Source organism: Silurus meridionalis, chromosome 23 (genome assembly GCF_014805685.1).
Source record: "Silurus meridionalis isolate SWU-2019-XX chromosome 23, ASM1480568v1, whole genome shotgun sequence".
In the NCBI taxonomy this organism is placed as follows: domain Eukaryota; kingdom Metazoa; phylum Chordata; class Actinopteri; order Siluriformes; family Siluridae; genus Silurus; species Silurus meridionalis.
In genome coordinates, this window is record NC_060906.1 from 13756791 (window position 1) to 13779526 (window position 22736).

Consider the following 22736-nt stretch of genomic DNA (forward strand, 5'->3'; position numbering starts at 1 on the left):
GGCACTTTTGTAGAAAGTATGTCGCTATTTGGGATACAGCCCATGGAAACCGTAGATATGTATGTATTTACGGTGGTACTCAGTTTTCAAGTTTAAAACCAGGCAGAAGTTTGAATTAACTTTCCAAGTGAAGTATTTAATCCTTCAGCGGTAAGCAGCAACCCTTGTGTAATATGAAATTAAATTTATAGTAATATATATATTTTTATTATTTTATATTCTAATGTGTAGGTTTGTTCGTGTGAATGTTTGCAGTAGTGGTTTTCATCTGTACAGTTTCAGACAAAAACTTCTATAAATGTCCTGATGAAGTTATTCTGGGAGTGTAAAGAGTTTACTGTCGTTCACTTCTGTCTGAAAAGCGGTTTTATGGTTAAACTATAACTATTATCAAATACAAACTTTGCCCGCTTGGACTTTTGGTCTGCATTTAAATGTACTTCCATACAGCTTTCTGCTTAACCCTCTGTTCCTTCCTGATACTTTATGAGAGTTGGATTATTATCAGGACTGCACACATAGTCAGACATATTTGTGAACAACTGATCAATATTCATTTGTGCTTTTTGAATATCCCATTCCACATTTAGTCCCCGCTTACTGTTATAATACCCTTCACTCTTTTGGGAAGATTTTCCATTTGATTCCGCAACAAGGTTGTTAATAAAGGCAGGTCCTGATGTAGGTGAGGTGAGGAGACCTGGGGTGCAGTCAGTGTTCCAATTTATCCCAAAGGTGTTCATTAGAGTTGAGGTCAGAGCTCTATAGCGGGCGACTCGAGATCTTTCACTCCAACCCCTATAAAGCATATCTTAATGGATCTGACTTTGTGTACAGGATACATGCTGGTAGAAGTTCGGGTCTCTTAGTTCAAGTGAAGGGAGATTTTTAATTCTACTGCAGCTGAGGATGTATATAATAGTGTGCTTCCAACTTTGTTGTAATATTTTGGGGAAGAACCACATATGGCTTTTTAGCTGTTATAAGATCCTTCAATCCACATCAGCCTTGGTAAATCATGTCTTCTTGGATCTTTCTTTACAGTCTATAGTGTAGGCGTGTGTTCACATCCTAAAAGCTACATCATTAATTTTGCTAATTAATTGGCATTGATAGTCAATTGCTGAAACTATTGCAGTAGCTACAGGGGAATAAAGTTGATCAGTCACACCATGAAGTTATGGGAAAGAGTAGTGGAAGCCAGGCTGAGAGAAGAGGTGACCGTCTGTGAGCAACAGTATGGTTTCATGCAGAGGAAGAGCACCACATGCGCATTATTTTATTTGAGAATGCTGATGGAGAAGTATAGAGAAGGTCAGAAGGAGTTGCATTGTGTGTTTGTGGATTTAGAGAAAGCGTACGACAGGGTGCCGAGAGAGGAGTTGTGGTATTGTATGAGGAAGTCTGGTGTGCCAGAGAAGTAAGTGAGGGTGGTGCAGGACATGTATGAGGACAGTGTGACAGCAGTGAAGTGTGCAGTAAGAACAACAGACTGGTTCAAGGTGGAGGTGGGATTGCACCAAGGATCGGCTCTGAGCCCTTTCCTGTTTGCAGTGGTAATGGACAGATTGACGGACAAGGTCAGACAGGAGTCTCCATGGACTATGATTTTAACGGAGGATATTGTTATTTGTGGGAGCAGGTTGAGGAGAACCTGGAGAGGTGGAGGTATGTGCTGGAGAGAAGGGAATTGAAAGTCAGTAGAAGAAAGACAGAGTACATGTGTGAATGAGAGGGAGGGCAGTGGAGTGGTGCGGTTGCAGGGAGAAGAGGTGGCTAAGGTGGAGGAGTTCAGGTACCTGGGGTCAACAGTGCAAAGTAATAGAGTGTGTTAGAGAAGTGAAGAAAAGAGTGCAGGCAGGGTGGAGTGGGTGGAGAAGAGTGACAGGAGTGATTTGTGATAGAAGGATATCTTGCGATGTTGTGTGGTTTAGAGACAGTGGCATTGAGTAAAAGACAGGAGGTGGAGCTGGAGGTAGCAGAGCTGAAGATGTTGAGATTTTCGTTGGGAGTGACGACGATGGACAGGATTAGAAACAAGTTTATTAGAGGGACTACGAATGTAGGACGTTTTGAGGACAAAGTGAGAGAGGCACGATTGAGATAGTTTGGACCATGTGTGCAGAGGAGGGACATGGGGTATATCAATAGGAGAATGCTGACTAAGGAGGTGAGGGAAGACATGCAGGTAGTTGGTTTGAAAGAGGCAGATGTAGAGGACAGAGTAGTATGGAAGGTTGATGATCCGCTGTGGCGACCCCTAACCCCTAATGTCTGTTATTTTCCGCAATATTTATGAATGTATTCATATTTATATAATTGAGCACATTTTCATGATTCAGTACTGTCTTTTTCGTAATAAAGTTCGGTACTAAATTCCATGGTACTTGCCCTATCACTTTTGTCACAAGACTCTTGCTTACATAAACTCAGTTTATGTGAAAAGACTTTAATGTTTAATGTCTTATTAAACAAATGAAATTGCATTTACTTTGTTACTTTCCACCTCTGACTGTAGGTAATATGGTTGATAATGTAACTGTTTTGTGGGCATTAGGTTCATATGGAAAATGGCCAGATCATTGTATTGTCACAAATACATTTTTATAATTTTTTTTTTCTACAAAAATACAAAAAATGAGTAATAATTGTTGTGTACATTTACATCATCACGTAATGGTAATGATGACATTTAAGTGTAAAACATCAGCAAAGAGCACTTGAATTCACCATCGTTAGTTAATTTTTCATGCTCATATTTTTACAGGATTAAATGGATTTTCCAAAACTGCCTCCTCATGATGGCCCTGTTCTGTCTGTGGTTGACATGCACACCGGAGGAGAACCTTTGCGCATCATCATAAGCGGGTATCCCACTGTGCTAGGTGACACTGTGCTTGCCAAGCGCCGGTATGTACGTGACCACCTCGATCATCTTCGCAAACTGCTAATGTTTGAGCCCCGTGGCCACTATGACATGTACGGAGCCTTATTAGTTGAAAGCGAGATACCAGAAGCGGATTTGGGGGTTCTGTTTATGCACAATGAGGGTTACAGCACAATGTGTGGCCATGCTGTCATTGCTCTGGGCCGTTTTGCTATAGACTATGGTTTGGTAAAGACTCCGACTTCTCCCGAGACCCAAATCAACATCCACTGTCCTTGTGGCCTGGTGAAGGCTTTTGTGGAGTATAGCAACGGCAAAACAGGAGCAGTGAAGTTCCACAGCGTCCCAGCTTTTGCTTTCGTCACAGGTAACTCATAGAGTTAATGGACTGGAGTTAATGATCAATACCAGCATCAATAAAATAATCTACATACCTGAAACTGGATGCTAATTTGCTAAAATATTTTTTAAGCTAAATTTATATTTATTGTATGTGCTATATTCAAATTGACAATCTCCACTTAATTTAGCATCTGTCTGCCAGCAAAAGCACAAATAATTTTTTTTATGTATATAATTGTAAATATTTAATACTATTATTATGACGCCACGGCTATAGAACCATCAGTAGTATACAGAAATACACCAGCACAAACATCTCATGCATTGAGAATAAATGTCATAACTAAAGCAAGAAACTTAATGAACACAATTAAACAATTCTCTTTTCACTGCATCCACAGCTGCACCTCCAGCATACATTATCTCTATGACTAAGGCAGGATGCGTTTTCGCTTTCTGTATTTATCAAGCACGACTAAGAGACGAAATTTAAATCATCAATCATCTTTTATAGATGTGAAAATCACTGTCCCAGGATATGGTGAAATCACAGTGGACATAAGCTATGGTGGAGCTCTCTATGCTTTTGTGAATGCAGAAATATTTGGACTGGATGTCAATAAGTCTCAAACCAGAGACTTGGTGGATGCAGCCACTGCTGTAACTAATGCAGTCAAAGCTCAGGTATAGCAGAAACATCATAAAGCACACAAAACACAGGTTATAGTGAGAGAAAATGGCATTTTGGCTTCCATTTCTATGACAGGTGAAGCTCTATCATCCTGTTAGTGAAGATCTGGCTTTTCTTTATGGCACCATCCTTACAGATGGTAAAGAGGATTTCTCTGATGAGCCTACAGCCAATGTGTGTGTGTTTGCTGATGCCCAGGTGAGACTTCGGCTCATCCATTCTTAAATGTACATTTAATATTCATTTAATATATCTATTCTATCTAATATATTAATATATCTTCTAAAAGAAAATACACCCTTTACAAGAATCTGTTGTAGCATTTCTGAAAAGGATCTCTGTTCAGGTTGTATGGTCACCTGTGTATTTTAGGCTTCCAGGAAAAAAAAAAAACTGTGTTTTGGTTGGTGTTTAGGTGGACAGGAGCCCTACTGGCTCTGGTGTGACTGCTCGCATTGCCCTGCAGTACCACAAAGGTCTAATAGGGCTACACAAGACCCGAAGCTTCAAGAGTGGAACAACAGGAACTATTTTTACTGGGAAGGCAATACAGGTATACAAAGACAAATGTGTATAATTCAACTACATTTTTAGCAATAACCCTTACAAGGCTGTAGTAGAGCAGAACAAAATCATCTCATCCTTAGCTTTAAATAAATTAAAGTATTTTCTATATGTCTAACCATTGTATGGATAATATATGCAGTAAATTCCCTTACTAAACTGTGTGATCTGTGTTTTGAAGGAGACCAAGTGTGGGGAGTTCAGTGCAGTGGTGGTGGAAGTAGCCGGTCATGCTTACTACAGTGGTATCACCAGTTTCACTCTGGAGAATGAGGATACCCTGAAAAATGGCTTCCTCCTCCGATGAGTCTGCATAAATGCTGAAGAAGAGAACTAACAAGCTAGAACAAGGACAATAATTACTGTCCTTTTGATTTCAATACTTTCTGATATTATATTTTGTAACAATTAAATCAAGTGCACAAGGTGGACAGAACAAGGCATACACACACACATATATACATATATATATATATATATATATATATATATATATATATATATATATATATATATATATATATATATATATATATAAAATATATATATCCTTCATGCCAGAGGAAATTGTACTTATTTTTGTTTGTTTTTACTGAATTGAAAGATAAAACAAGAACCTGGTGATTTTTGTCTGCTTTAACGTAAGTGTTATTAGCTGAAAGAGAAATAAAGCATTATCAGCATGCGCATTACACCACCCAAGTGTTGATTACTTTCCTATAATAGTACGCTATGTTGTGTTTAGTTGGTAGATTATTTGTTGATGTATGTTAAATTCATTTTATCATTTTTTTTAAATTATTTTATCTTTTTGTTTTTTAAAAGGTGCATTTGCTGACCACTAAGTTGGTAAGTTTACCTCATGTTATTCCTGTCAAAAATTCATGTCATACTTGTTGACTTACATCACTGAGAAGTTATGCAATTGTGTTGAGCATTTGGGAAATAATACAACAGAAAGGTTTTTTTTTTCTTTCTTTTTTCATTTATTCTTGTTTTAGCTCCATCTTACAATGGAAGGCTTTTTTAAATTACAAATGTTCAATGTAGGCATATCACATAGTCACAACATACACTGTGGATAAAAATACTGGGATAAACCAGTGATGAAGGAAGAGCTGAGGGAGAGTCTTTTGCATTGCTTTACTTACTGGTATGCTTTTTTTTTTTAATAAGTCTACAGATGTCACATTCTGACCGTCTGCGAAATGTCTGATGAAAGATCCAACAACGTAAATGCATAGAATCTGCACAAAGTAGCATCCACAGTGTTTGATACGACGTGGGCCTGGGCCAACTCTCTATCTAAAAATGATCTTCAGCCAGCCGGTGTCTGATATCCAATGCAATTTTCTAGAATTGTGTAATAAACAACCCATAACCCAATTTACTGTTATTAATATTCAATAAAAGCTTACTATATAAAAATGGTCCTTAATAATAAAATGGAAAAAAAAAACATTGCCATTTATCTGTATAGTGTCAAACTTTTCAGGTCTGTATTCTGCACTGAGATTAAGTTTTATCTTAGAACAGATTATGTTGCCTGTGTGTTCACCATCGGAGGTCTTTTTTTGTGTGGGTACTACGCTTAATCTCCAGATAACAGGTCCAGACACATATAGTCAAGTTCTATCCTGCATGCCATGCCTGAATTTTAAGAATGAGCAACTCTTGCATTTGTACTTTATTTTTTTAAGATATAGATGTGCGGTTGGTCTGCTTGTGTGTAACGTGAAAGTTGGAGTGGAAAACTGAAGATGCTTGTACCTATGCTTTGTGTTCCTCCTGGGTCAAATCCAGATTTGACTAGTATTGGTTTCCTTCTCTTGAAAATTTGTTATCCTGTTGCACCAGCATCAAGGCAAAAACTCATTTTTCTCAAAGTACATCCTGGCAGACTTATTAAAATTTAAGAACGTATTAGAATGTTCCATGTCCTAGTACCCCTCTTTTAGTCCTCAGTCAACAGGGGGCAAAATTTGGGGGCAAAATCTTTAGGTCAAATAATTCCTCTTTCCATATGCTTTTTAAAGAAGTGTTGTAAATGAGTGCACTCCAACAATCGTCCACCATGCGGCAGTATTGTCTAGTAAAAGAATAGCACAGATGAAGGAATGGGCCTTAGATGAGAAGGTTAAGCATTGCGGAATATCTCAGAAGTTGAGTTTAGTGATGGGACGCTCTCTGCCTGTTTCTGTGGTTTGGCTGTTGATGCGTTTGCGATTCCGCTTCATCTTGGATAGGTCCTTATCGAACACCTCACCGGAGCGCAGTGCTGACACCAGGTCATCAAACTCGCCCCCGTTGTCCTCTCCGTTCTCTTTCGCCTTCCGGGCTTTTCTTTCCTTTTCCCGCTGCTCCTTTAACTATGAGATGTAGACGAGATGTAGACAAGAGGACAGTATGAATAAAAAAAGATTTTAAAACAGGTTTTACACGTACTAAGTGAAAAGAAGTGCAACCCATTTAGTTGCATAAAGGAATGACTTGCTTTGAAAGTACGCAATAATTACAGGTTTTCTGTACAGTCACTGGCTTTTCCTAAGATGTTGCTTTTACACTTAGACACTTGCATACCTCACATCTTAACTATACACACACACGTGTATGTGTGTGAGGAAACCCAACGTAACCAATTTTAATTCTACGTTCTCAAAAGCCTCATGATTTTACTAATCCAGGTTTCATGTTCTTGAAACCTCAGACTGAATTAGAGCAGGCTCATTTCCTCACCTGCGCCTCCATGCGTGCCCGGCGCTCCTCCTCTTCTTTGCGTCGGCGCATGTTCTCGTTCTCCTGCCGAGCCTCCGCGAAGGCTTGCAGGAACTGGTCGAAGATGCCGAAGAACTCGTCCGGTTGCATCTTCCCAGCTTCTTCTCCGAAGCGCTTCACCGCTTTATCGAACTGTAGAGTATGAAAATCAGATGAGGGTAACAAAAATGAGTGTAATACCCAGACCACTCAACAATTATTTCATCAAGTCCTCACCACCAGTCTTAATTTATTTTCACTGATTATTTAGTGCCTTAAACAAGTGAAATTGAAGAAAAAAGCAAACAAAATTTGACAAAATATAGGAACAATCAGCAGGGGTCTAATGTACATGTGGTATGTATATATATATATATATATATATATATATATATATATATATATATATATATATATATATATATATATATATATATACACACATGTGTGTAATTTTTTTTACCAGCCGCTAAAAACCTAAAAGAAAGTATGTGGAATAGGAGACGGGGACACCTTCATGGCACCAGTGTAGCCTCATGCTGCCTCCCCACAAGGGAGGAGGCTAAGCCGCCCCACAATGCCTTTGATGTGCCTTTATCGCAGCCATATGGGCCTAACCTTCTCTAAAGCCGAACAAGTCTGAGCCAGAGAATATCACATGGTTTTATTTCATTCTCTCCCTCACGCACTCTCTCCTCCTATCTTAAAATCACTTTTTGGAGGCCCAGGCTGAGGTACAGTACATACAGGAACAGATTAGGGAATGGTTTCATTACACAGTCCACCCAGACATTTAGGACAGTTTTAAATGGTATTCTTAATTGAGCATTAATGTGATCTCTCTCAATTAAGCATCAAAAATTTTAAGACAATGTGTGTTTACATGGGCAAATATAACCCCATTACTTTTAGCAGTTCTAACATGACTAGATTGCTCATAGGGGTAGCCTACATAAAATAATTTAAGCATCTAATGGATATCAAGCAGGAAATTCGGAACTCAATACATGTATACTATTAATCTTCCATTTTTCTGTACACAAATATTACCGGATGTAGCAAAGCATAGCTGCGATCCATCTTTGAATTTAAATAGAGGATACTATACAATTTGTAACCATAAAATATTAACAAATCTTTTAAGAATGACTTGCTGGCTGCGATAACCTCAAGATCCCTGCTACTGACCAACTAACACGATATACATAGCATAATAAACATATATTGTTATATATATATATATATATATATATACAAGTTTATTTTTATTTATTTTAGGTTCAATGTAAATCTCTAACTCCAACACTGATTAAAATTAATACAACGTTTATATAATAAGATCACTGTCTGGATGTTTTGGTGACAAGGTGAGGGAGGCGAGATTGAGATGGTTTGGACATGTGCAGAGGAGGGACATGAGTTATATTGGTAGAAGAATGCTGAGGATGGAGCCACCAGGAGGGAGGAAAAGAGGAAGACCAAGGAAGAGGTTTTTGGATGTGGTGAGGGAAAACATGCAGGTAGTTGGTGTGAAAGAGGCAGATGTAGAAGACAGGGTGGTACGCTGTGGCGACCCCTAATGGGAGCAGCCGAAAGAAGCAGAAGAAGACTGTCTGTTAGTATAATGTGCAAATCATCAATCTGAAAACCCACCCAGGCCTCCATGTGACAAATCTATATTCTCTTACTTGTACTCACTCACTAGTAATCCAGGTAAAAGGTAAACCTGATAAAACTGTGATAGTTTTCAATATTTTTGTCAAATTTTGTCAAGATGGACTGTTGAATAAATCAAATCAAATATGATAGCACATTCTAATACTAAAATCCCACAAGTCTAGACATGCAAGGAAACAGGGGTGGTGGAGTTCTTCGTATTTTTACTGACTGAAACATTATAGAGATGTTTCTAGACCGTTGTTCTTTGACAAACAATTTATTAGTATTATCGTTATAGTATGTAGAATATTTTATGCTTTAAAATGACATTCAGTGATACTTAGGATTGCTAAATCCGAAACTACTGGCTGGAAAATGTGTTTACGCAAATAGCAAAATAAAGAAACTACTGATACAGAATTACACACTGACTAACAAATTCATCTGGAGATGAATCTGCACTCTGTGCTTATCCACATAAGAGACTGTCCTTTGAGCCTGCTGTGTCTGCGGATTACTAACTGCATATTATTACTTCCTTCAACACAGATGTAGCACTGAAAGCAAGGTGTGTGTCCCATCCTGTTTCTGTACCCTGTAAAGCCTGCAGGGGCTGAGAAGTGTACCAGGGTCATTCCATAGGAAGTGCTCACAGCAAGAAGTCAGAGGTCAGCTCCTGCACTCAGCAGGCAGAAGTGCAGCCTGTTTCTACAGCTGGCCTCTGAAGGAAGCACACAGAGCTGTGCATCGTCTCTCACTCGACACCATACACACACAAACACTCACCAGTTCCTTGGCTTCATTAAGGGAGTCTTCTACATCCGAAAAGCTGAAACTGGCGAGCGTAACAAACTGGCTGACAACAGGCACAAACTTATCTCCAACCTCCTGTGGACGCTTTTTCTGGAATTCCAGCTCCTGTGCATGATAAACAGATCAAAGATATGCTCTTAAACATGTTTATGGCCAAGTAAATAGAATCTGGTATCTCAGAAACAGATGTGAGCTGAAGGTTTTTGGTAGATAACAAAACACGTAGTACAGCTGATCAGTGCTTACACTTTCCACATTCTTTAAACCACTGCGCAGGTTGTTGATCTCCTTCTCCAGTTCTGTCATACTATAAATTTAAAAGAGAGAGATACATGCCATTAGAATCAGCCTTTGATTTTTAGGTCTATATTATACAATATATGATTACAGCTCATATGAGCATATTTGCAATTTTTCAAATATAAAAACAAAAAATGTTTTACTAAACTTTTTTTGTTTACCCACAATGAACTAAACCAACTTCTTGTATGAGCATCTTTTATTATAAAAAATATTATGAAATGTAACATTAAGATTCAATTAAAAAACTCAAATCCCTTTAGCTCTGTTGTTCATCATGTATCTGTCCATTCTCTTCTCTTTCAGATACTGACAGCTCTACATATTGCTGGCTTTATTGACCATAAGACCAATGACCTCAGTCACTATAGCACTTAAAGACAAATGAACTTTAGTGCAATGCAAAGTGGAGTCCCAGACAAGTACCAAACTACAAACACATGCTGCATACACACATCTGTTAATCAGCATGTTTAATATGCATGCTTCAGGAAGACACTGAATGAGGCACTGAGAGTCACTTAGTGCAGGTCTGTGTGAAGTGTGTCATCATCTCTTGAACAATGGCCATCCTGCCTGGGGTAAACTGATACCGAGAGGCACTGAATGATCTGCACAGTTTCTCTCTCCAGTGTCTAAAATGAGATCAAGCATGGGCGGTCTTGTGACCACTTCACTCGAGAAGTATGCGTTATCACATTAGTCACCCCGGCTTTCCGGGTTAGAGCTCTTGCCCACTTGGTTTGATTTGATCTACATGGAGAGCATAATCACTCTCAAGTATAGTGTCCAAGAGCTAAGCCAGCTGCATGAATGGAGGTTTTTAGCTTTTCTGGACACATTTCAAGTCCTAACTCACACGGATCAAATGTCCAATATTTAGGATTTGGTCTTAATCTGTGTTCAACCAGTAGTGTTCTGGACCATGAAGCTTTTTTGTTCTCAGGCCGCCCTGGTGGCTGTGACTTTACATTACTTCAGCACTGCTAAACTTCTCTTGAGAGCAGTTCCATTTCAGCGAGTTTGTAAACTGAGGCCAGGGCCTCATTTCCTCACGACGTAAATTTTCTCACTCTGCATATGTGAGCACTAAGTAGATTTGAGCCTGGCAAAAGGAAGGCCAATGAGTCCATTGAAAACCATTTCCGAAATCCATTTTTTGGTGTGTAAAACGACAGAAGTTATAAACCGCAGCTCAAGCACACTAACCCTTCTGTCTTTAGACCTACTTGACTTTAGCGGCTTCTGGAACATTCTGGAGGTCCTCTTGGAACTGCACAACTTTTGGGTACTTCTTTTCTAGGATGGTGATCAGGTAGTGTAAAAGAGTGATGTTCCTATAGCACATAGAGATAATGACATTTAAAGACCAGCATAAGGTCATCTTAAATATGTGGATAAAAAGCACATTACAGCCATTTGAGAAAATAGCAATTTTTGGTATAAAGTGTCTTACTTGTCAATGCTAGACTTGGTATCGGCGATCTTGTTGAGCGAGGACACTTTAAAACCGTAAGCATTTCCTCTCTGCCCCTTGTTCATGTAGTTTCCAAATGCTAGAACCACTTCGAGGAGCTGCTTAAGGTTTCGGCTCTGCAGCACCTCTTTGGAGGCTTGAATTAAGGCTGGAAGGGAATAAAATGTACTTATTTGACTAGTTTTAATTCAGGTACAACTTAAATTGATAAAAATAAATAAATAAATAAAAAATTTAAGTTTTACGGAAATGGGCTAGGCAAGGCATAAGACAAATTGGTGTGGTGTTATAGAAAAAGAATAAACACTGTTGTAGTGTGAATCAGCCTAGAAAACATACAGAATGATGTCATACATTTAGTATGTTAAAAGTTGCATATATTATTGTGGAACATCTGTCAAAGATGTGTTAGGTCTGGTTATAAATTGGCATTTCATTACTATTTGGCTAATAAGCTTTTCAAGCCAATAAGGGCAAATAATGTTAAAAAAGCCAGACCCCCCTTAACAAAATGTTAAACTTGCAACATTACCGCTGGCAATTACAAGGCCCTGTCACTACATTTTTATTTGTATTTTTCCTTTTTCACTAAATCAATCGTCAACAATTATACACATTTTTAATCAGTTAATGTGGAGTGATTACTAGAGTAATAACAATTATAATCACAATTATAAAATTTCTATTTTCAAAAGTACTTTTCATTATTAATACACTTTGTGATCTACAATGATTTTTGCAAGTCTAAAAGTCAAATCCTTCTTTCATTACAAAATAATGATTATATATATATATAATGATATATGACAGCCCAGTCATTTTAATCTATATATAACGTTTTAGCAAATGGTACACACACATCACTGAGGAAAGTAATGGGCAATGCCTACCACAGAGTGAAGTATAAAACATATCCAAATATGAGAATGAAAAGAAAAACACACACCTTCAACTTTGGGCTTTATTTCTGCAATTCTCTCTGCAAACTTTTTCTTGAAGTACAGAGACTGTAACCTCTGCTGGTAATGGTTTATTCTGTAGAAAATAAAATGTTAAAAATTAGAAAGAAAGGAACAGATACGGCTAATTATTTTCCTTTTCAAGTCATTCAATATATTTTTATTTTATTTCATCAGTTGTTAAATGACCTGAATACATTCACTGAAAATACATTATTTACTGAGGAATAGATGAAAACATGTAGTGGAAAAAGAAACATAGCTTTATTACTTTATAGTGATTGATCTATTAATACATTCTAATTTGATAATGCAATTCTCTGTCTTCTCATAATATAATATAATTATATATTTTGAAATTGTATGCTTCTTATCCTGATATTTGTTCTCACAGTATTCCAATCCAAGCTTAAAGAACTTCAAGATAATTATAACATTTAGTTCTGTGCTTAGAAATAATAAGAACTTAAAACGGCACAGAGAAGCAAAGAGACATGACTGATTATTACAGGAAAATAAAGAGATCGTCACCCTAAGGGGTGAACATAGCATCCCTGTGTTGGATTTGGCACTTTTGTGTATGGTGCAGGGATGTCACCCTGGCAACTAGAATTAAACACTACACAACAGGATTGTGTTAGGGGAATGGCGTTTTCCTAGCTGGAGGTTGCAACTGTATTTCTAATAGGCACACATTCATGTGGAGCCCAAAAGCAAATAAACTACACTTTCACCTCATTAAACCACAAAAGCATTTTCCAAAGCACCTGTTTAAAATTTGTCTTAACTTCCATCAGTTTATTTAGCTACAACAAACAAACGCTAAACATTTTTCTGGTACCAGATTCAGTCACTCAGGCTTCCCTTTACTTTACTGCTACATGTCTGAGAATTCACAGATGGAAGCTACATGTGTGAGGGACAGTCTGAGACTCTTTGATTAATAAAAGATGCTTTAAAGTCACAGGGGGCTGTCATGGTTGAGAAATCTTTTCTTTTGTAGCAACTAAACTCATATGCAGGAGCATGGTGAGAATGTCATGAAATCTACAATGCAGAAATGTAAACTGTGAAGCTTGACACCAGTTCAGGGCCACATCAAAACATTTGCTATGTTAAATCTGAGGATTCAGAATATAGGTTCATGGTAATAAAGAGAGAACTATCCCATTTTTTTAAAAGATAAAATCCTTCACTGCTGTGGTATGTAATTTCAATCATAGTATTTAGAAATGAAAGAATCTTTATTTACAATTATTATTATTATTATTATTACACAAGTATTAATGCTTATTTTCAAACAGTCATTTGTGCTACTGATATAATGACAATTATTAGTTATGTCAACCAATTAACTATTTATTAATAAGTATAGATTATAGACTATTTACTATAGAGTATACTGATTAAAATACTTTTACCAAACTATGAGTTAATTATCAACTTATTATTAGCTCCTGTTATTTATTACTCCCCTAGGCATACTTATTCCTATACTGTCTGGGTTTTTTTTTTTTAAATATGATTTATACTCTAAAGTTGTTGTTTTGTTCAGATTTGCAGTTCATTTTGGGGTCAAAGTCTCTTATCGATGTGCTGTCTTCCAAGGGTATTTTGGCTTTCAGAAGAGGACATGATGTAGTGATAAGCAGGAGTTGATTAGTGCATGTTTTAACAATCCAATCACAAACATGTTTAAACTTGGATGACCTAACTGAGGCTTTACCTAGGAAGATTTATTTTTACAAACCAGTGGGACACTAATACAATATGCAATCAATATGGAAGAAGTCAAAAAGCAGTAAAAACCGAGCAAGTGTGTCATTGCTAATGTGTTCTTTGTGCCAGCAATCAGTTTTTATACATAATCATTAACATATAGGTTATGTGGTAAGAGCCAACATTGCCTCAGTCTTTACAGCCCATTGCTAATGACTAAATCACTGGACCATGGGCAGAAGTTAACTGTAGAAACTTTCCCACCTGCTCATCTCATAGAGAAAACGATCTGCCTTGGCCATCCGATCTAGTTCATGTTTGTGCTCCTCCAGCAGATCTACATCACTCTTCTCTGGGATAAACTTCAACATCTGCAGTACAGAAAGCCTCCAGAATTAGTATACATCACCACTACCATCATGCACACTTCTAATTATGTGTACTGTGAGTTGTGATGGGATGATCGAAAACTGTAACAAATCTGTAACCAATTTACATTTACTGATGAGTTTCTGTAAGAGGTCTCTGTTTAAAAAAAAAAAAAAAAAATACAGTCCCAGTCAAAAACCAGAACATTTCCTTACGTTTTTGCAATTTGAATTTATCATAGTGCATACCTGCTCCAGCATGTCCTTAGGCAGATCTTCCTGTTCATCCATAGTCATGATGGCCCTCTTCATTTCCTCATTTGAGAGTTTCAAGCTAAAGAAAATGACAAGAAACAGAAACCAGCCAGATATTAATTAATCACGGATACTGAACTCATAATGCAAGCCAAGTAAGTGTACATGTTTCAGACTAGACTACTCAGATTCTGTTGTTTGTAGTCCAAAACCAACACATGCCCTATTGGCATAAAGCAATGATGCATGTTTCATTTTTGCGTATTTGTTCCAACCACTACATCAATTCCATGAACAATTTTCAGTTCATGTTTGCAGCAAAAAAAAAAGAAAAAAAAAATTAAAAAGGTATTTTATTTCCCTTAGGTGAGTTCATGTCAAATTTAATGAATCCATGTTCATAATTATGGTTTGGCATCTGGATTGCATACTGACCTAATTATTCCCATTAACCACAACAAATGCTCAATTTAACCCATGGAGCAATTGGACTAGTATACACTTGTCTTGGTTTTTATTTAAACTTCCACAGAAGATTACATGATTCTTATTAAAGCAAGATGATATGACGAAACAGCTGAATTCTTTCACAACATTATAGCGGAAAGTATACGAGCACAGCCAGTCCTGCTACACTACACACTGCTCATAGTCAGCAGGAGGAGTGCTGCTGTTATTGGGTTTGCTTCAAGTGTGAATGTGCCAAACACAACAGGTGTTTGACAGGCCTGAGATCTGAACTGGAGAGCACTCTCAGTTCCTTTGCCAGGGACAGAGAAAGGGAAAGATGGGGAACCACCAACAGGATGTGGAACACCTCCAGACCATGTTTTTTTACTAGAGCGCTGTTGGGTTTACAAATGTAACTGGTCAGAAGGTATTGATTAATTTGCTATAACTGCAGCTCTGACAGGAAGGCAAATCACAGGCTTATTAAAGAACTCATCCTAATTTGCTATTTATACAGTAACAACTAAATCATAGAGAAGCAAATGTTCCATCTTGGCTCATCAGTAAATAGGATTTTTTTTTATGCTTTTTTTCCATTCTTTAATTAATATTAATACTGGATGACTGCTGTTTTATTCCTAAGGATAAATAAATGAAACTCAGAATAGTAATACATGACATAACCTCCTCACCCTATATCACTACATGACTTTACTAATGCCCTTGTGGCTGAATGAGCACAGATCTCTACAACTAAACTCAAAAATGTAGTGTAACATCTTCCCAGAAGAGTAGAGGTTACTATAACAGCAAGGGGAAACTAAAAGCACATACAAACCATTTGTCCATATAGTGTATATCCCACTTTACAACAGACACTTTAAAAAAACTTCAGGAATAACAAATTACAGTGGAACCCGGTTATCTCGCCCTCGGTTACCTCGACAACCCTATTAAGTCGACGTTTTTGAAGTAGAACCGCCAAATTCTCGCTTTGTCTTAGCATTTTTTATCGGTTATGTCGACTTTTTTTATGTTGTCGAACCCTAATATCTCGAGCACAAGGGGGAAAAAATTTGCCATTTAACGTCGGTTATCTCTGTGCAGCCGCAGAAGAACTCGGAAGTGGCGGAAAAATCAAGGCTTACAGCTGCTACAGGTGTTGTATTGTATACTGGTGAATCTCTGCTGTTAGTTAGTGCACATATGCCTTTTGTTGTTAAATGTTATGCGATGAACGGGAGGCGAAAACCGCGCTTGGCGGCGCAGAACGTGGGATGAGCAGCAAAATCATAGAATGAAACCGGCAGGATCGGGGGGAATCCGCGGTGCGCTTTGGGAAGAAAAGCGCAGCCGTTGAGAGAGTGCCGGTGGGAAGGCACGTACCGGGATACGCATGAGCGATAACATCGACCGCCGTGAACCAACATATACCAACAATAACGGACAGTGAGAGTGTGGAAGTTTAAATAGGAGCTGGTGATGATGCTAAACGAGCACCATATGTGCGTGATTGAAGCCGAGAGCTTCAGAGAAAGCGGCCGAGAAAACACCTGACACGCCGAAGGGGGCCGAAGGGGGCGTGGCAGGTGAATTCCTGACAGATAAACATGTACTGTATGTATTTTAAAAGCATGCCTTCATCAAACAAATCGCGGCAACGCTGTTGTGTAAAAAACCCCTTCAAAAACACATGCATGCACATTCTCATTTATTAACGCACATCATGTACATAAAGAAATTTCAAGCACGTTAATATATTGCCGCCATTTTGATTTTCGTTTATCTCGATCATCGGTTACCTCGATGCTTTTTGGCGACATAACCGGGTTCCACTGTACCACTCTTTCTTTTAATTCTTTACAGAATAGTGAGCCACAAATTTAAGTATGTAGATTATTTGTCCTAAGAAACACAACCACCAATAATTACAACTAATGTTGTGATTAATTCAATGTGACATAACAAGCTTTAATGCCTATTTTCTTTACTTATGATAATTAGAGTAACAAAAGTGCTGTTATTTAACATTTAAGAAAATCACAACTTATCATTGGCATGGTGACGTTTTCATTAAGCAGTATAAACAGTCAAGTCTGCTACAAGTTTTTGTTCCTCTTTGCCTTGGTAATGTGCACTATAATAGCACAAACACATGTGCACATCTACCGTAATCGTATCTAATTCTACTTTCTTCTAATCTAATCAATCCATCCCATTTGTGGAAAACCGCTCCTTGATGTGGAATCCTGTTCTCGTTAAAAAAGAAAGAAAAAAAAGGCAGACTAGAAATGCTAAGTGCCATTCTGGTTTGCTTCATCTGATTTGAGTCAGACATACTTAAAAACACTCATGAGAGTAAATCTCCTGCTTCCAGATGAGGCCAAACCACATTCAATTAGTGAGCTTTCATAAATCTGAGTGCAGCCAACTGTTACACTTTCATGGCTTTACTTTCTCACACCACAAGCCCACTTCTAAGTGACAACCAGAAGTCTTTGCTTGGAAAATAACGACTGATCATAATGTGTTAAACCAGTTACAGTGCTGATCCAAAATAATTCCATCATATTCATAATTGAGCATAAAGGGGGGGAAAGAAATCCCAGACCTGTACTCTTGTTCTGAGAAAGTTAACTCATTTAGAAGCCTAAGTTGAACTTCCCCGAAGTGTAACTCACTCTGTGCCAACTCTGTAAAAGAGCTTTGAATTAAACAAACCTGTGTGTCCAGTTCATGGTCATGACCCAGTCACACCTACATAAATGCATCAAAGGGTAAAGGGCAAACTATGAATAAATGGTTTTATTCTAAAATTTAACAAAAAGCAAACAGATAAATGGGCTGAACACGAAACAACCTCATTAAGGCACAATATATAGTTGAATAAGGCCTACTTACAATTCCAGAAGAAAAAAATTGATAATGCTGACAGCTAATACATATGAAACTTTTTTTCTGATAATGAAACCACACAAGAGAGTGCTTGTGATCACAACAGCCACAATAATGCATTAAATTAATGTAGCTCCAGAAGAAATGAAAGTCTGTATTTCTCATCAAAAGCTCAACTATCACTCTTGGCAGAAACTAGCAAGACTAAAAAAAAAGGATGTCTCTATGTGAACAAGGTAAAAAATAAATAAATACAGAATTTGAAGATGCTGAAGGGTTAAAACGGCTTGACAGAATTTAAGTGAGTATATATATATATATATATATATATATATATATATATATATATATATATATATATATATATATATATATATATCAGCAAAGGAACTGGCAAATGTGGCTTTCTTAACCAGGAAATACCAGAGCACAGGGCAAGGTGTTTCCATGGACCCATAAAAGAGACACAATTAAATAAAGAGTGAGTGAGTTTTACATACGGGATATGACCTCATGTCTGGAAGCCAGAAGCTTCCGGAGACATTGAATCGTAAGTTAAAGTCACAGCCAAGGCTAAAATCATCACTCACCGTGAGAGCAGGATATTGCAGTTTTGTGCCCGTCGACCGTCTATGACCGAGAGCTCTTTGACCTTCTTTGAGCTCAGAGTGTCGTCCTCGGCCTCTTTCTACAGTAACAATGATTGCTATATTAGATGTTTTCCATAGTACTTGACACTTTGCAGCACAACACTACAAATCAACTTCAGATGCTGAGAAATGTATATTAATGTACACATTAGTGTATGCAATTAGCAGGATATCAAGCACTGAGCAATTAACATTCAAACTAAAGAAATTAATTTTGTTGGATTAACACCTACCTGTTTGCTGTTATTGACCATAAAGAAGTCCTAAAACGCAAGCAAGAAGCAAAGTAGAATGCAGCACACGTTAGAAAGAGCGGTGATTTGTGAATTCAGCCAAATAAAATCAGACTAATGAAAGAGATGAGAATGATCATGATTGAGAAGTTGCACAAAAGCACAAGTGCATGATGGGGTTCAGTCAGCTTCATGCTTCATTCACTTATCTCTACAATGACACTTTGAATCATACGCAATTACAGTGCATTACTGAAAAAGCCAATGTAATGGATAATAAAATGTAACTTAACTTTTTAAGACATGCTATTGCTACTATTGCTGCGCTTGAAATAATACCATAGTAACTATTCTCCATGTTTGAAAGTTCAGGAGCCAAGCATAAAAATCTTTTAAAATTGTAATAGGTGCAGAATAAACACCAGGAATATGACTATACAAATGACATTACAAAATAATTCATCTATTCTTTGTCGGACAGCTGAGGGGATGCTGCAATTATATAGTTCGATGTGTTCCTTAATAATAAAGACCTTATGCAAACCAAACCAAATAACAACGCATTATGGGTATAACTGAGCTACTAGGTTACATTGTTTGTGTTTGATATGTTTTTAGACTTCAGTGTGCACTTTATAGTGAATAGGGCATAGTTTTAGACACAGCATCCAGTGTATGGATTTGCATTAGTAATGAATAGAAAGTTGATCAAATCTTTGTATAGTGTAGCATGATCATGTTCATTAGAAAATAAATAAATTAATTAATTAAGCATACTGCTGATTCACTTGACATGAAAACAAAAAAACAGAAACAAAAGGATGCCTTTGGATTGATATGCATGTCCAGATTTTTAAAAAGCAAATATGCACAGCAGAAATCAAGCTACTAAGAGGCATTCTGTTTTGCCTGATGATGTCAGTCATCTACTACTAATTTTCTGTTGGCTAGTTCAGAACAAACAACTCAATCATTATAATAACAGATTCATACACGAGTAACTGCAAATGTTTTCTCATTTTGCCCTGAATTAAAAAAAAAGGGAAGGACAGACAGTCCTCTTCTTAGTGACCTGTTGTCTCTGGTATGCTGAGAAGGTCTTCTCAATGTCTTCCAGGTCTAAGATTTTAAAAACCCTGCTGTCATCAACTTCAGTCCACACTGTGTTCTCCAACTTATTCTGCAGGAAAGACAACAATGAAAAGGTGCTTTGCTAAATTAGCATCATAATAATATACAGCCTTTTTTTTCTTATTCTGTGAGGATTACAGTTCAGTAAATACTCCATTGCTCTAATGATTAACCAAAATATTACTGTACAAACTTAATATCAATACTAATATATAAATAGCTGGATTAGATTCATAATGCATACATAATGTATATATACAGAATACATAATGTGGTGAAGGGCTTTTTATTTATTTATTTATTTATTTTACTGTTAAAGGATTTCCTTGTTGCTAAATGTTTTTGAAACTCTCAAGTCGTCTCACCTCAGACAGCTTGGACCAATTGAAGGATTTCAGTGGATTTGATGGCTGGGGAATATTCTTCTTCTTGAGAGCTGGGCCTACAGGAGCTCCTGGAGGAGGCGGTGGGCCACCCAGAGCAGGGCGTCCAGGGAGAGGTGGAGGGCCGCCAGGTGGAGGCGGTGGTGGTGGGGGCATCATGGCACCAGAAGGAGGAGGTGGTGGAGGAGGTGGCATCATTCCTCCTGGGGGTGGAGGTAAAAGTGGAGGGGAGAGAGGTCCACCGGGGGGTCCAGGGATGACAGGGGGACCACCAGGTACAGTAGCTACTTGCCTCTTTAGAAATAAGATAAAGCCACATCAAGTTCATGGTATAGAAAAATACTTAATAGTGCAATGTGGATGCAAATAATATAATTGATTAGACTGCAATCTCAAACAGCATGAGATAGGCATACCGTGCTGAGATCATGCAGACGGGCACTAAGCTCTGCCACTTGCTGCTTAACCAGTCGATGTTCTCCCGTCTCTTTCTCAAGCTTCTCCTTCATCTTGTTGAGTGTCTGCATCATTTCATCTTTCTCTTGGGATTTGGCATCACACTCTCGCTCCTTCTTCTCTAACTTCTGCTGTAGCTCGTGATGGTCTGTCAAGAGTTATGTAAAAAAAAATCAACTTATTGTCATATATTCTGACACCTCTGACAGAATGTCTTTAAAAACAAAGTTGAAACTGTTCATAAACCCCAGGTTACAAACCTTTCCGCATCTTTTCAGCCTGCTCTTTCCACTGTTTGACCTCATTCTCATTGACAAGCCTAAAAAAAAAAAAAGATAAATGGAGCACATTAATAACATACACGCACATGTATTTAAAACAACAAAAAGCTTAAAAGAAGAAAAACACTCACATTCTAACCACATTTTTGACATTAAAGTTTTCTAAAGGCGTGACATCAGGGTCATGACCTTTGTCATTCTGGAGGACCATCTGTTGAACAATGCGATCAAGAAGCAACCAGTACTGCACCGTGTTCCCGCTCCTTTTATCTGCAACAATCATTGTATCATTGTAATGCCATTGATTAAAACTGTTATATTGTTTTTAAAATTAAAAAGGAGGGAAAAAGAATATGAGAAGTTTTAAGAAATAAAGAGGAAATGAAAAAGGAGAAGAGAGAGGAGAGGAGAGGAGAGAAAGAAAGAAAGAAAGAAAGAAAGAAAGAAAGAAAGAAAGAAAGAAAGAAAGAAAGAAAGAGGCTCACATGGCATGAGCAGGCAGTGGTGCAGTATGGACATAAAGTGTGGATATGCATCTGTGTGAGTCATCTTCTTGCGTATGTGGTCAAACACCTGGCTTGCACTTTTAGTGTCTACATGTACCTATAAGCAGAAAAAAAAAAAAATCAGTAATACTCAGTACACATCAGCGGGCCATTATTCGAAAACACACGAACACTTACACTCTCGAAGCGTCTGGATAAAGTCAATTCGTCATCATTTCTCAGCATTTCAAAGTAATCCAAATGCCTACGGAATTAAAATGCAATTCACAGGGCTGTAATGACAAACCAGATGCACTGCAATAAGAAGTGTTTCAAAATTATAATTTACACATGAACCTTACCGGTCTAATGTGGAGTTTTCATGCGACCTGAGTTTATCGATGATGGGCTGAATTCCCAACATTAGGAACTCGTATCTCAAATGCACCCTGAACTCAAGACTTGTCTATGGGTTTAAAAAATATATATATAAGCAAAGTTGTATCAAAGGTGTATTATAGACTAATTCTTGACAATGACAGAACAAAGACATTGCATGGAGACATTTCTATGACAAACACAATATATTTCACATTATATATGTCTGACAGTAGTGCTACAAATGGCAGATACGTTCAAATTCAGTACAAGTATTTTATCAGAGACATTAAATCAGACAGCTTACAATTACAATCTTGTTTTAATTATCTAAGCATTAAGAAAAAAAAAAAAAACTCACAGATATGTTACTATAGGAGTATAAGGTAAACGTCTCACCTCTCCAGCACCCTGGCTCAGAACAGCATTAATAAAGGACATGATGGCCGTTTTCAAGCTAACCTCATCCCTGTACCGGCCTGTGCTTCGGTCCAGATCGTTAAGAAGCATCTACAAAAGGTGTAATTGGTTAAATAGTGTGTAGGGAAATACAGCATAAACATCCTGCAGCCAGTAGAAATAGAATGATACACAAAAGCTACAAAA

General features: G+C 37.6%; 2 protein-coding genes across 3 annotated transcripts in view; one reads left to right on the top strand and one right to left on the bottom strand.

Moving 5' to 3' along the window:
- LOC124376736 (trans-L-3-hydroxyproline dehydratase) lies at nt 1–5178 on the top strand. Its single transcript, XM_046835971.1, has 6 exons — nt 1–150; nt 2768–3254; nt 3744–3913; nt 3996–4118; nt 4336–4473; nt 4666–5178. The coding sequence occupies exons 2-6, from the start codon at nt 2774–2776 to the stop codon at nt 4789–4791; spliced, it is 1038 nt and encodes a 345-aa protein (XP_046691927.1). The 5' UTR covers nt 1–150; nt 2768–2773; the 3' UTR covers nt 4792–5178.
- A 268-nt stretch (nt 5179–5446) lies between these two features.
- daam1b (dishevelled associated activator of morphogenesis 1b) overlaps nt 5447–22736 on the bottom strand; it is a 42356-nt gene continuing 25066 nt past the window's right edge. Inside the window, exons 8-27 of one of the 2 annotated variants that reach the window (XM_046835969.1) lie at nt 22530–22640; nt 22115–22218; nt 21951–22017; nt 21753–21870; nt 21399–21537; nt 21247–21305; nt 20947–21134; nt 20513–20824; nt 20089–20196; nt 19017–19046; nt 18724–18821; nt 14783–14867; nt 14430–14536; nt 12434–12522; nt 11467–11635; nt 11240–11347; nt 9957–10017; nt 9684–9815; nt 7221–7391; nt 5447–6853 (exon numbers count right to left, since the gene is read on the bottom strand). In XM_046835969.1, the coding sequence (XP_046691925.1) occupies nt 6641–6853; nt 7221–7391; nt 9684–9815; nt 9957–10017; nt 11240–11347; nt 11467–11635; nt 12434–12522; nt 14430–14536; nt 14783–14867; nt 18724–18821; nt 19017–19046; nt 20089–20196; nt 20513–20824; nt 20947–21134; nt 21247–21305; nt 21399–21537; nt 21753–21870; nt 21951–22017; nt 22115–22218; nt 22530–22640 (2469 nt within the window). In that variant the 3' untranslated portion in view covers nt 5447–6640. The remainder of the gene's footprint in view (nt 6854–7220; nt 7392–9683; nt 9816–9956; nt 10018–11239; nt 11348–11466; nt 11636–12433; nt 12523–14429; nt 14537–14782; nt 14868–18723; nt 18822–19016; nt 19047–20088; nt 20197–20512; nt 20825–20946; nt 21135–21246; nt 21306–21398; nt 21538–21752; nt 21871–21950; nt 22018–22114; nt 22219–22529; nt 22641–22736) is intronic. The other variant, XM_046835970.1, reaches the window with a different exon arrangement.

Bases quoted from the DNA above. Each gene is read 5' to 3' on its own strand.
- LOC124376736 (XM_046835971.1), top strand. From the start codon at position 2,774: ATGGATTTTCCAAAACTGCCTCCTCATGATGGCCCTGTTCTGTCTGTG. The intron at 3,255-3,743 runs GTAACTCATAGA...CATCTTTTATAG, and splicing joins AGCTTTTGCTTTCGTCACAG to ATGTGAAAATCACTGTCCCA. The intron at 4,119-4,335 runs GTGAGACTTCGG...GTTGGTGTTTAG, and splicing joins GTGTGTTTGCTGATGCCCAG to GTGGACAGGAGCCCTACTGG.